The 13,430-nt window shown below is 38.0% G+C and overlaps 1 protein-coding gene across 1 annotated transcript in view; it reads left to right on the top strand.

Moving 5' to 3' along the window:
- KIAA0825 (KIAA0825 ortholog) overlaps positions 1–13,430 on the top strand; it is a 373,867-nt gene extending 360,437 nt beyond the window's left edge. The window contains exon 22 of the mRNA XM_036279227.1: positions 13,087–13,430. Coding sequence (XP_036135120.1) covers positions 13,087–13,204 — 118 coding nt within the window. The 3' untranslated portion in view covers positions 13,205–13,430. The remainder of the gene's footprint in view (positions 1–13,086) is intronic.

The raw sequence follows: 13,430 nt of genomic DNA, 5'->3' as shown, positions 1-13,430 counted from the left end.
AATAATCGTGATAATAAGTTATCACTCACTGAGTATTTGCTGTGAACCACACACTATTGTACGGTTTATGTGTATGCAGTCATTTCATCCTGATGGCAAGTCTATGAAGCAGACACTGTTATTATTCACATTTGATTGATAAGGAAACTGAGGTGCAGTATCTGGCTGGCCCACAGCCACACAAGGTAAAAGGGATTCAAATCCAGTGCCTGGCTTCTAAAGCCCTGCTGTTTAGCAAACAATATTATAAGCAACAAAGTACTAAAATCATTTCAATTAAAATCACAAACTAGATAGGAATGCCTCAATTTTATGTTGGAAATTCTGGAGCACGTGTTTCTCAGCAGGGGTGCTATTAAGATTTGGGGGAATGATAATGCTATTGTTCGGCATTGTTGTATATTAAAATGTTTTCCATCCCGCCCTGGCCGGTTTGGCTCAGCGGTTAGAGCGTCGGCCTGCGGTCGAGAGAGACCTGGGTTCAGTTCCCACTAAGGGCACATACCTCAGTTGCAGTTTGTCCCCGGCCCTGGTTGGTCGTGCGGGTGGCAGCCGCTCGATGTGTCTCTTTCACGTCGATGTTTCTCTCTCTGTCTCTCCCTCCTGCTCTATCTGAACAAAGAATGAAAAGGTGTCCTCGGGTGAGGATAAAAAAAATAATAATAATAAAATAAAATAAAATGTTTTCCATCTCTGTTTCCAGGTCCCAGAAGCATTCTCTAGACAGTGTTAACCAAAAATGCCCTCCTACTTCCCCATGTGTCACCTCAGTTAAGAACCACCCTTCTAGAAGAACATTCGGCAAACAGTCTCCGTAAAAGTCCAAACAGTAAATTTTTTTTAATCCTCACCCAAGGATATATTTCCATGTATCTTCAGATAGAGTGTGAGGGAAAAAAAAAAAAACAACAACCAGGGCCAGGGATCCAACCACCATCGAAGTACATGCCCTTGACCAGAATCGAACCTATGACTCTGGTCTGTGGGCCAACATTCTAACCACTGAGTCAAACCAACCAGGGCCCAAACAGTAAATATTTAAGACTTTGTGGAATATTCAGTCTCAGTGGGTCTTAGCCACAGCTACTAAACTCTGATGTTATAGAGTGAGATCAGTCACAGGCAATACAACAACAGATGAGCATGGCTGTGCTCCTATCAAATAATTCTGATGCCATTTGATAGATGCAACCCCGAGGCACACAAAGGTTAAGAAACTTGCCTGAGGTGATTCAACCCGAAGGTAGAGTGATTCCAGAGCCTATATTCTTATTCAGGTTAAGGTTACTACCGAGTTCAGAGATTTTAGATGTTTTTCTCTTTGTAGAAGGCATAGTAAATGCCTCAGAGAACTTCTCACACTCCAGATTCTGGCCTTTCTCCTCTGTCCACTGTAGATCACTCTTTCTTGTATTAAGCCCCCTGGCACACAATATCCACAAAGTCCCCCCAAATGAAACATTCTATCAAACTGATCGCAAGAACAGTTACGCACTGATCAGTGACTGTTTTTATTTTGTATGCTTCCAGGTCTCATTTTAAAGATCCCAAATCCGCCACTGCTCATGGAGGTGAGCAGAAATAGAAAGCTCTTAGCCAGGGTCTGGTACATGTAAGAGCCCTATAAGGTTACCTAACAGTCATAGACTTACTGAAGATCAGGCAGATAACTGCTCCAGGGTGAATGTATATATAAATCCAGGAAGACCCCCCCAAGGCTGAGAATATTCAGTCCAATCTGAATAGTGCTGGTGAGCCAAGTTGTGACTGCTGGTTCTGGAATATTATCTCAGCCAAGGTTTTAGGATCCCCTGTTGTGTAAGGATAGGGAAAGGGGCCCCCTAGTCAAAGCTAGTCCAAGCTCCCACATCTACACATGCAGGAGCCATACAGAAGGAACACATTCCAGAAGATAGTTAAGGTCGTGGTACAGATGAGTGGGGTCTCATGGTATTTTGTTGCTCAATAGTGTCTAAAACACAATATATTCTCACTGCAACCAGTAGGAGTCGGGGTCAGGGTACAGTTCTTTTTCCAGAGTAGGCAGGTGGGGAATTTAGCAATAGTGAGAGAGAGCAGGTTACCCAAGTCAGGAAAAAACAAAAATATAATTACTTCATAAAGCTGATTTAGGAAGAACTAGATATGCTGGTTCTGACATTTTCTGGTTTCTGTAGGGACATGCTTCCACTATAGAATTGAAATTATACAGAGGAAACAAGGGATAGATTACCCAGTCAATGGTGTTTACAAATCGATAGATTATTTTTTCTTCCAATAGTTTTTTGATGTAATTATTTTTGAACTGTATTAACAAAGTCTAAAACCACAATGGAATTACAGATAAACTTCTCTTAAGAACTTAAGAAATGTGTAAAATAACAGTGCTTGTGATAAACATTCATTTCAAATCCCTAAATGTTTCTAATCACTAAAAGTAAAGTATTAGGAGAAATGTTCTAAAACTTAGTTTCTCCTATCTTTGTCATAATTTCCTATTCTCTTATGAAATGTTTTCTTAATAAGCACAAAACAAAAGTAAGAATTTTTTGGTAGGTAAGTAATTTTGCCTAATATCATTAATTACTAACAGCTCAGTTATACTATGAAGTGCCTATAATAGTCATGAAGCTTAAAAAATCCTTACCTTAAATTCTATTATGCATTCATTTATTTTACATTAATTATACAGATTTTTAATGAAGCAGAAAGCTTATGTTTTTAATTTTCACATGAAGAGACAATGATCAAAATATTTATGTGCATATTACATATTTTGTTGACATTCAGAAACTAATTCATTTACTCAGTACAACATCAGTATCTTTACACAAAGAAAAAAAACAAACACAATTTTTTAGGTTTGGATTTCTTTAAGAGTATATGAAGTTTAGAAAGTTCTTTTCAGGAAATGAAATATTTAAGCTATTTTTAACACTAATTAATGACACCTGTAAAATGTATTTAAAACCCTGGTTAGTGTTGCATTTACAAGCCAGGACTCCAGAGTCTGGCTCCTTCATTTCAATTCAAAGATACCTGTGCAAGTGACATTTACCTTCTGTCCTTCCGTTGACTCCTTCTTAGATAACATTTTGTAGAAAGGATTTAAGGAATGATATGTCCAGTGGTTTTTTTGTTTTGTTTTATTTTGCCTAATAATTAGTTAGTGCTATATAAGTACTTTTAATTATTTATTTTCCTGCTTGAAGGGAATTTAATTTAACATGCAAATTAATGATCTGCAAGTGTACCTATATAAAATGGGTAGGAACAATTGTTTAAAATTCTATGTATTAGTAACCCTGTGGGTTAATTCTTAATCCCAAAATACAGATTTTAGGAGTACTTCTTCTTGAACATGGCTTTGAACAGTGTAGTGGCAAATAGTTCTCTACCCGTCAAGTTGTTAAAATTCTATATGACCAATCTCTTAACTCTGACCTTATGGGAACATATAGAGAAACTAAGATAGCCAGAAATAGCAGTTTTTAGATTCAGCCAAGGTTGGTGCTAGGAGATGAGGAGAATCCCAGGCAGAGGATGAAGAAGAGATGTAAATTAAACCCAGGTCTAGTCCCCCAAATAATCCCCCCTTTCTCCACTTTTTCCTTTCTTCTTCTCTCTTATATATCCCACCTCCCAGGGTTGGCTAGAGCATATTGAACCTAGCCCTTCAACGAGGAAACCTATGTGGGAACAGGGATCTTACTAGGACTTTTCTATGGAAATTCAATGCCCATGCTTTCTTTTCACCACTCAAACCAAACCAGAACCTCTCCCCACCCCCACTCAAAAAAACTTGATATGCTTTCTCATGAATGACAGGCTATTTATTACCCAGAATTTCTAACCATAATAAAATAGGAGGCTTCTGGAAGACATTCATTGAATAGCGGCTCATTTCTTGTTAGAAATTCTATTACCTTCATGATTCTATATATAAAAACCCTAAAGTTTCCACTAAAAAACTATTAGAAACAATAAACAAATACAGTAAAGTTTCAGGATACAAAATCAATGTACAAAAATCTATTGCATTCCTATAATATTAACAATAAAATGTCAGACAAAGAATTGAAGAAAACAATTCCATTTGCAATCACAACATAATGAATAAAATACCTAGGAATAAACTTAAAGGAAATGAAGGACCTATACACTGAAAACTACAAGACATTGTTGAAAAAAATTGAAGAAGACATAAGGAAATGGAAAGATATTCTGTGCTCATGAATTGAAAGAATCAACATACTTAAAATGGCCATATTACCTAAAGCAATATACAGATTTAATGCACTCTCCATCAAATTTTCAATGGATTTTTTTCAAAGAAATAAAATTTAAAAATCCTCAAATTTGTATGGAAATACAAAAGACTCTTGAGAAAAAAGAACAAATGTATCATACCCCTTATTTCAAATTATACAACAAAGCTACAATAATGAAAACAAAATGGTGTTCACAGAAAAACAGACACACAGACCAATGGAACAGAATTGAGAGCCAGAAATAAATCCACATGTATATGGGCAAATCATTTTAGACAAAAGAGCCAAAATCATACAATGGACAAAAGAAAACTCTTCAATGAATTGTGTTAGAAACTAAATTATTATTTGACACCATATACAAAAATTAATTCAGGATAGATTAAAGATTTAAATATAAGACCTGAAACAATAAAATACATAGACAAAAACAAAGATACTAAATATATGGGACTTAGTCTCAAAGAGGCTTCTGTGAACTGGACCACAAATGCAAAGGAAATAAAAGCGCAAATAGCCCTGTTCGGTTTGGCTCAGCAGGTAGAGCATCGACCTGCGGTCCAGAGAGACCCAGGTTCTCGCTAAGGGCATGTACCTCGATTGCAGTCTGTCCCTGGCCCTGGTTGGTCATGTGGGTGGCAACCACTCAATGTGTCCCTTTCACATCGATGTTTCTCTCTCTGTGTTTCTCTCTCTCCCTCCCACTCTACCTGAACAAAAAAAAGTGGGAAAATATCCTCAGATGAGGATTAAAAAAAAAAGTAACATTTAAGGATTCCAAAATAGCGGTGGAGTGAACAGAAGCTACACAGACCATCTCCCAGAACCAAACTGGAATTACAACTATAACACGGACAAATCGATGGGAAAAACCAACAGAAAAGCAGCTTGCGAGGACCATATAACCAGGGACACTGACTTGATCCTGGTAGGCTTGCGAAGGTGCGAGATGGGGGCTGGGAGCCCACGGTCAGCAGCTCTGCAGAGGCCTTAGCTGGGAGCGGCGCCTTCGAGCTACACTCCCAAGCGCTCCACAGCGCAGAGCCAGGACAGAATCTAAAAAATCCACAGCCACTCACCTTGGGCTCCGGCAAAGGAAGGGCAGACTGGACTGGAACTGTGTCAGGACACCCGGGACTTGGAGGGCACTCAGAGTTTTTGCTGAGTTGCTGCCACGCAGGATGGTGGCCATATTGCTCCTTCCCAGGGCTCTGGGGAGAGGCAGCAGCCCCTCCCTTGGAGATCCAACCCCACCCTGTGGGCCATTGAAGTGCTAATTGCAGCTCATTAACAACCAGCATCTGCCCCACCCTCAGGAAATCCCCTTATGCTGAGCACCTGAGGGAGTTTTTCAATCAACTGACAACCTAAAACTCATCAAGTAACCTCAACTGCTAGCCTCCAGGCAAAAACCTAGAGGAAAACAGTACCTTTCCTGGGCTGGCAACATTAACCAGGAAAGTAAGACTTGACAGTGGTGTTTAATGAGGGTCTTCCCTAGCTCATCTAAACACAGGGGAGGGAGCCACAAACAGCAGAACACCAACACCCACAGGAAAAACTTGACAGGCTCCAAAGCCCACTGTGATAGCCAAAATGGTGAAACACAGAAACAGAAGCCAAATGAAAGAGCAAGACACCTCCACCGAAGATGAGATCAATGTGGAGCAGTTAGGCATGTTAACAGAGCTAGAATTCAGAGCCATGATCTTGAGGAAGCTCAACAGCATGAGTGAGGACATAGAGATGCTGAAAATAAGCCAATTGGAAATTAAAAACCCTCAAGAAGAGATTAAAAAAAAAAATATATATATATATATATCAGAAATGAAAAACACATTGGAAGGTCTAAAGAGCAGAGAAGAGGAAGCTGAGGACCGGATTCGTGAATCAGAAGACAGGGTGGAAAAAATCAACCAATCAGAAAACCAAAAGGGAAAAATGATTAAAAAACAGGAAGACAGCTTAAGAGAACTGTGGGACAACTGGGAACTTAATAATATTCGCATCATAGGAGTCCCCGAAGAAGAAAATGAGCAAGGGTTAGAGAATATATTCAAAAAAATAGTGACAGAAAACTTCCCTAATTTGGTAAAGAAAGAGGCATTCAAGTTCAAGAAGCACAGAGAGTCCCAAGGAAGAAGAACTCAAACAGGCCCACACCAAGACACATAGTAATTAAAATGCCAAAAATTAAAGACAAAGAGAGAATCCTAAAAGCAGCAAGAGATAAGCAACAGGTTACCTACAAAGGAAACCCCATAAGGCTTTCTGCTGACTTCTCACAATAAACACTGCCGGCCAGAAGGGAATGGCATGAAGTAATCAAGGTCATGAAAAACAAGGATCTGAATCCAAGACTACTCTACCCAGCAAGGCTATCGTTCAAAATGGAAGGTCAAATGAAGAGCTTCCCAGACAAAAAAAAAAAGGCTAAGGGAATACATTAGCACCAAACCAGCACTGCAAGAAATGTTAAAAGGACTGTTGTAATTAGCAGGAGAAATGGGAAGAAAAATAGAACCACACTAAACAAAAATGGCAATAAATAAGTACATATCAATAATCACCTTAAATGTAAATGGACTGAATGCTCCAATAAAAAGACACAGAGTAGCTGATTGGATAAGAAAGCATGACTCATCTATATGTAGATTACAAGAGACCCACCTCTCAACAAAAGACTCACATAGGTTGAAAGTGAAGGGCTAGAAAAAAATTTCCAAGCAAATGGAAAGCAAAAAAAAAAAAGCTGGGGTAGCAATACTTATATTTGATGCAATAGATTTCAAAATGAAGGCCATAACTAGAGATAAAGAAGGCCACTACATAATATTGAGAGGATCTATCCAACAGGAAGATATAACCTTGATAAACATACATGCACCCAATATAGGAGCACCAAAATATATTTAAAATCTTCTGGAGGACTTCCAAGGAGAAATCGACAACAATACGATCATAGCAAGGGACTTCAACACCCCATTGACACCACTGGATAGATCCTCTAGACCAAAAATTAGCAAGGAAACAGAGACTCTAAATGAAGCACTAGACCAAATGGATTTAATAGATATCTACAGAGAATTACACCCCAAAACTACAGAATACACATTCTTTTCAAGTGCACATGGGACATTCTCAAAGATAGACCACATGATAGGACACAAACTAAATCTCTACAAGTTCAAGAAGATTGAAATCATATCAAGCATCTTCTCAGATCACAATGGCATGAAACTAGACATCAATTGCAACAAGAACATGCAAAGACATTTCAACACATGGAGGCTAAATAGCATGTTATTAAACAATGAATGGGTCACCGAGGAGATCAAGGAAGAAATTAAAAACTTCCTGGAAACCAATGAACATGAACACACAACAACACAAAATCTATGGGATGCAGCGAAAGCAGTTCTGAGAGGGAAGTTCATAGCACTACAGGCCTACCCCAAGAAACAAGAAAAATTTCTAATAGACTATCTAACCTCACAACTTAAAGAATTAGAAAGCAAACAAAAAGAAAACACCAGAGCAAGTAGAAGGAAGGATATAGTAAAGATCAGAGTAGAAATAAATGACATGGAGACCAAAAAAACAATTCAAAGGATCAATGAAACAAAGAGCTGGTTTTTCGAAAAGATAAACAAGATTGATGGGCCCTTAGCTAGACTCACCAAGAAACAAAGAGAGAGAACCCAAATATACAAAATCAGAAATGAAAGAGAGAAGTAACAACTGACACCACAGAAATACAAAAGATCGTTCACAGCTACTATGAACAACTATATGGCAACAAATTCAACAATCTAAGCAAAAGGACAAATTTCTAGAAACACACCATCTCCCAAAACAGGACCAGGAAGAGATAGAAAACTTGAACAGACCAATAACAACTAAGGAAATTGAAGAGGTAATCAAGACTCTCCCAGCAAACAAAAGCGCAGGCCCAGATGGCTTCACGGAGGAGTTTTACCGAACATTCAAAAAAGAACTAACACCCATTCTCCACAAACTATTTCAAAAAATTCAAGAGGAAGAAAGACTTCCAAACACATTCTATGAGGCCAGCATAATTCTAATTCCAAAACCAGAAAAATACACTACAAAGAAAAAAAAAACAAAACTACAAGCCAATATCCCTGATGAACATAGATGCCAAAATCCTGAACAAAATACTAGCAAATACCAGCAATACATCAAAATAATTATTCACCATGACCAAGTGGGATTCATTCCAGGGATGCAAGGCTGGTACAATATTTGCAAATCAATAAATGTGATATACCACATAAACAAAATGAAGAATAAAAACCACATGATCATATCAACAGATGCTGAAAAAGCATTCGACAAAATCCAGCATCCATTTCTGATAAAAACGCTCAGCAATCTGGGAATAGAGGGATCTTATCTCGATATAATAAAGGCCATATATGAAAGACCTTCAACTAACATCATACTCAATGGGCAGAAACTAAAATCATTTCCATTAAGAACAGGAACAAGACAGGGATGTCCACTTTCGCCACTCTTATTTAACATAGTACTGGAAGTCTTCGCCACAGCAATCAGACGTGAGGAAACAATAAAAGGGACGCAAATTGGAAAGGAGAAAGTGAAACTGTCATTATTTGCAGATGACATGATATTATACATAGAAAACCCTAAAGACTCCATCAAAAATCTACTAGACTTAATAAATGAATTTGGCAAAGTAGCAGGATACAAAATGAACAACAAGAAAATGACGGCATTCATATACACCAATCATGAACTCACAGAAGGAGAAACTGAAAATACAATCCCATTTACCATCGCTCCAAAAAAATTAGGATATCTAGGAATAAACTTAACTAAAGAAGTAAAGGACCTATTTGCAGAAAACTACAGGACTTTGGAAAAAGAAATAGAGGAAGATATAAAAAAGTGGAAGCACATACCTTGTTCATGGATTGGAAGAATTAACATCATTAAAATGTTTATATTACCCAAAGCAATCTATAGATTCAATGCAATCCCCATCAAAATACCAACGACATATTTCACAGAACTAGAACAAATACTTCAAAAGTTCATATGGAACCAAAAAAGTCCCCGAATAGCCACAGCAATTTTGAAAAAGAAGGACAAAGTAGGTGGGATCACAATACCAGATATCAGGTTATACTACAAAGCAACTGTAATCAAAACAGCCTGGTACTAGTACAAGAACAGGCATATAGACCAGTGGAACAGAATAGAGAACCCAGAAATGGACCCAAGGCAATATGCTAAATTAATATTTGACACAGGTGGCAAGAGCATACAGTGGAGTAAAGACAGCCTCTTTAATAAATGGTGTTGGGAAAATTGGACAGCTACATGAAAAAAAATGAAACTAGACCATCAACTTACACCATACACAAAAATAAACTCAAAATGGATAAAAGACAAATGTGACCTGTGAATCCATAAAAATTCTAGAAGAAAATGTAGGCAACAAAATTTCGGACATCATACCGAGCAGAATTTTCACTGATACATCACCTAAGGCAACAGAAACAAAGGAAAAATTGAACACATGGGACTCCATTAAACTCAAAAGCTTCGGCACAGCAAAAGAAACAATCATCAAAATGGAAAGGCAACCCACTGTATGGGAGAACATCATTGCCAATGAAATATCAGGTAAGGGGAAAATTTCCAATATATATAAAGTGCTCATACAACTCAACAAAAGGAAGACAAAGCATCCAATTAAAAAATGGGCAGAGGAGCCCTGGCCAGTTTGGCTAAGCGGTTAGAGCGTCGGCCTGCGGTCCGGAGAGACCGGGTTCGGTTCCCGCTAAGGGCACGTACTTCGGTTGCAGTTTGTCCCCGGCCCTGGTTGGTTGTGCGGGTGGCAGCCACTCGATGTGTCCCTTCACGTCGATGTTTCTCTCTCTCTCTCCCTTCCTCTCTCTCCCTCCCACTCTATCTGTACAAAAAATGGAAAAATATCCTCGGGTGAGGATTAAAAAAAAAAAAAAATGGGCAGAGGAGCTGAATAGACACCTCTCCAACCAGGACATACTAATGGCCAAGAGACATATGAACAAATGCTCAACATCACTAATCATCAGAGAGATGCAAATTAAAACAACAATGAGGTATCACCTCACACCTGTCAGAATGGCCGCCATCAACAAATCATCAAACAAGTGTTGGCGAGGGTGTGGAGAAAATGGGACTCTAATATACTGGTGGTGGGAATGCAGACTGGTGCAGCCACAATGGAAAACAATATGGTGTTACCTCAAAAAATTAAAAATTGAACTTCCATTTGTCCCAGTGATCACAGTTCTAGGAATATACCCTAAGAAGCCTGAAACACCAATCAGGAAGAATATATGTACCCCCATGTTCATAGCAGCACTATTTACAATAGCTAAGATCTGGAAACAGCCCACGTGTCCATCAGTAGACGAATGGATATAAAATCAGTGGTACATATACATAATGGAGTACTATTCAGCTGTAAGAAAGAAAGATCTCTTATCCTTTGAGACGACATGGAGGGACCTGGAAAGCATTATCCTAAGTAAAATAAGCCAAGCAGAAAAAGACAAATACCACACGATCTCACTTATATACGGAATATAATGAACATAACAGTCTGAGGAATATGGTAGACCCAGAAACATGGAAGTAGGGCACAGACTGACATCCCTCAGAAGAGGCAGTGGGGTGGTGGGAAGAGATAAACCACAGAACTTATATGCATGTGTACATAACCAATAGACATGGACCACAAAGCAGGGGACGGTGCGGGGTTGGGGTGGGGAGGGGCATGCCAATGGGGTGAAAAAGGAGAAACATCTGTAACAAAAAAATAAATTAAAAAAATTATAAAAACAAAACAAAACTGCAAATAAATAAATAGGACTACATCAAAATAAAAAGCTTCTCCCCGGCAAAATAAACAACCTGCAATAAAACAAAAAGGTAACCAGTCAAATGGGAAAAGATGTTTGTAAACAATACCTCCTATAAGGGCCATATTTATATCCAGAATATATAAAAAGTGGGCAGTGGACCTCAACAGACACACAAATGGCCATAAGATATATGCAAAGATTCTCAACTTCACTAACTTTATGGGAAATGCAGATTAAACCACAATGAGATACCTGTTAGAATGGCTATTATCAATAAGACAAGAAATAAGTGTTGGAGATGATGTGGAGAAAAGAGAACCCTTGTATGCTGCTGGGGGCGGGGGGGGGGGGTGGGGGTAAAGTTGTCAACCATGGAAAACAGTATGGAGGTACCTCAAAAAGTAAAGAATACAGCTACCTTATAATCCAGCCATCCCTCTTCTAGGTATCTACCTGAAAATTTTTAAAAGATATATGCACCCCAATGTTCATTGCAGCATTATTCAGAGTAGCTAAGATATGGAAACAACCAAAGTATCCTTCAATGGATGATTAGATAAAGAAGATGTGGTACATATATACAATGGAATACTACTCAGCTGTAAGAAAGGATGAAAAACTGTCATTTGTGACAACATGGATGGATCTTGAGAGTATCATGTTAAATGAAATATGTCAGGTGAAAAAAGAAAAGAATCATGTGATTTCATTCCTATGTGGGATATAAAACAGAAAGCAACAAATGAACAAACTCATAGACACAGAAAACTCTGTGAATGTTGACAGAGGGGTAGCGAGCTATGGGAGAGATAAAGAGGGTAAAGGGGTCAAATATATGGTGAGAGAGGGAGATTCCACTATGGATGGTGAGGACACAATACAATCAATACACAGATGGTGTATTATAGAACTGTACAATGAAAAGTTATATAATGTTATTAACCAAAGTCACCCCCAATAGATTTAATTACAAGAAGTCTTATGCACTTAAAGACCTTATAGCAGAAGGTCTTTTAGGATGTATCAATATTGGTTTTAACATCCTTTTGTGATAGCATATCATTGTGGATGGCTTAGGTAGAAACAGGAGGAAAAGAGAAAGGAAATATATACAGACAATTCCTTGTTGGAGTGCTGGTTTAAGTATGCCCTGACCTGTCCTGGGGAGGTAGAATATATGAGAAAGGAAGGAAGGGAAGGAAGGATTAACTGTATTTGGGTTATTGTGATAATATTCACTCTGCAAGATTATATGCATATTTAGTTCCATAGACTTAACATTTTGTCCTATATTTTCCAATCATACCGAGTTAAAAAGCTTTTAATTTCTATCTTTTTTCCCCTTTTAGCAAATGCTCTGTGGAACCTTGCTAACAATTTGCTGCTTTTGTTGGGTGATTTGACTTGACTAGTTCAAATTTGACCTTATTTCTAGGAACAGACTGACCTGCTTTTAACATATATTCAATTTAGCTTGGTAGTCTTCTTGCTGCTAAAGTCTTCCTGGTAAACCTCTCTGCAATTTAAATCCACTGATAGGCTGATCAGTGAAGGGAAAATACTATGAAAAATATATACTTATAAATGTCTAATTCTATTGTTTATTTATATGCATGTATATCCTGGTAAGCCACATACATTTTTAAAATCTAGAAATACAGAAACCTCATTTAAAATAGTACTTTAAAAGTTTACCCTGGTGTAGCACTGGTTTGACTCTTTTGTTCTTCCATTCTCCTGGCCCACTCTGCAAAACAGTGCCAATGAACTAGGTTGCCCAAGAGGCCGTCAGTAAGAAACTAAGAGAAACAGACACCTCAATAATTCAGTAATACACATATTCAAGTCTTGAATAACTGAGTGTCGATGGTAGTTTGGAAATTACAAAAATACTAACGTGATTTTTCTTTTAGGTGGGAAATGAGGAAGGATGAAAAACTAGAAGAGGAAGAAAAAGAAATGCTGGAACATTTAAAACAAATTTGCAACATCCAGAACTCTTCTGCCTCAGATAACACAGAGGAAAATTAATCTGCAGAAAACAGCCACAGCTTTATTTTAGGAAATAATCACATATAATGGAGTAGGATTTTTACTACAGTCAGGATGAACCTCAGATGTGCTGTGAAGCATGAAACCAATGACTGAGTAATCTCTGAACTGAGAAGGAATATAGCACATAAAGAATAAAGTGCTACATATTTTTTATTTTAAAAATAATTTCAAATGTTTTTCTTTCCTCAATCTTTTTCTTTAG

This window comes from Molossus molossus, unplaced genomic scaffold (genome assembly GCF_014108415.1).
Source record: "Molossus molossus isolate mMolMol1 unplaced genomic scaffold, mMolMol1.p scaffold_m16_p_3, whole genome shotgun sequence".
Taxonomy (NCBI): Eukaryota; Metazoa; Chordata; class Mammalia; order Chiroptera; family Molossidae; genus Molossus; species Molossus molossus.
This window is presented reverse-complemented; position numbering and strand designations above follow the sequence as displayed.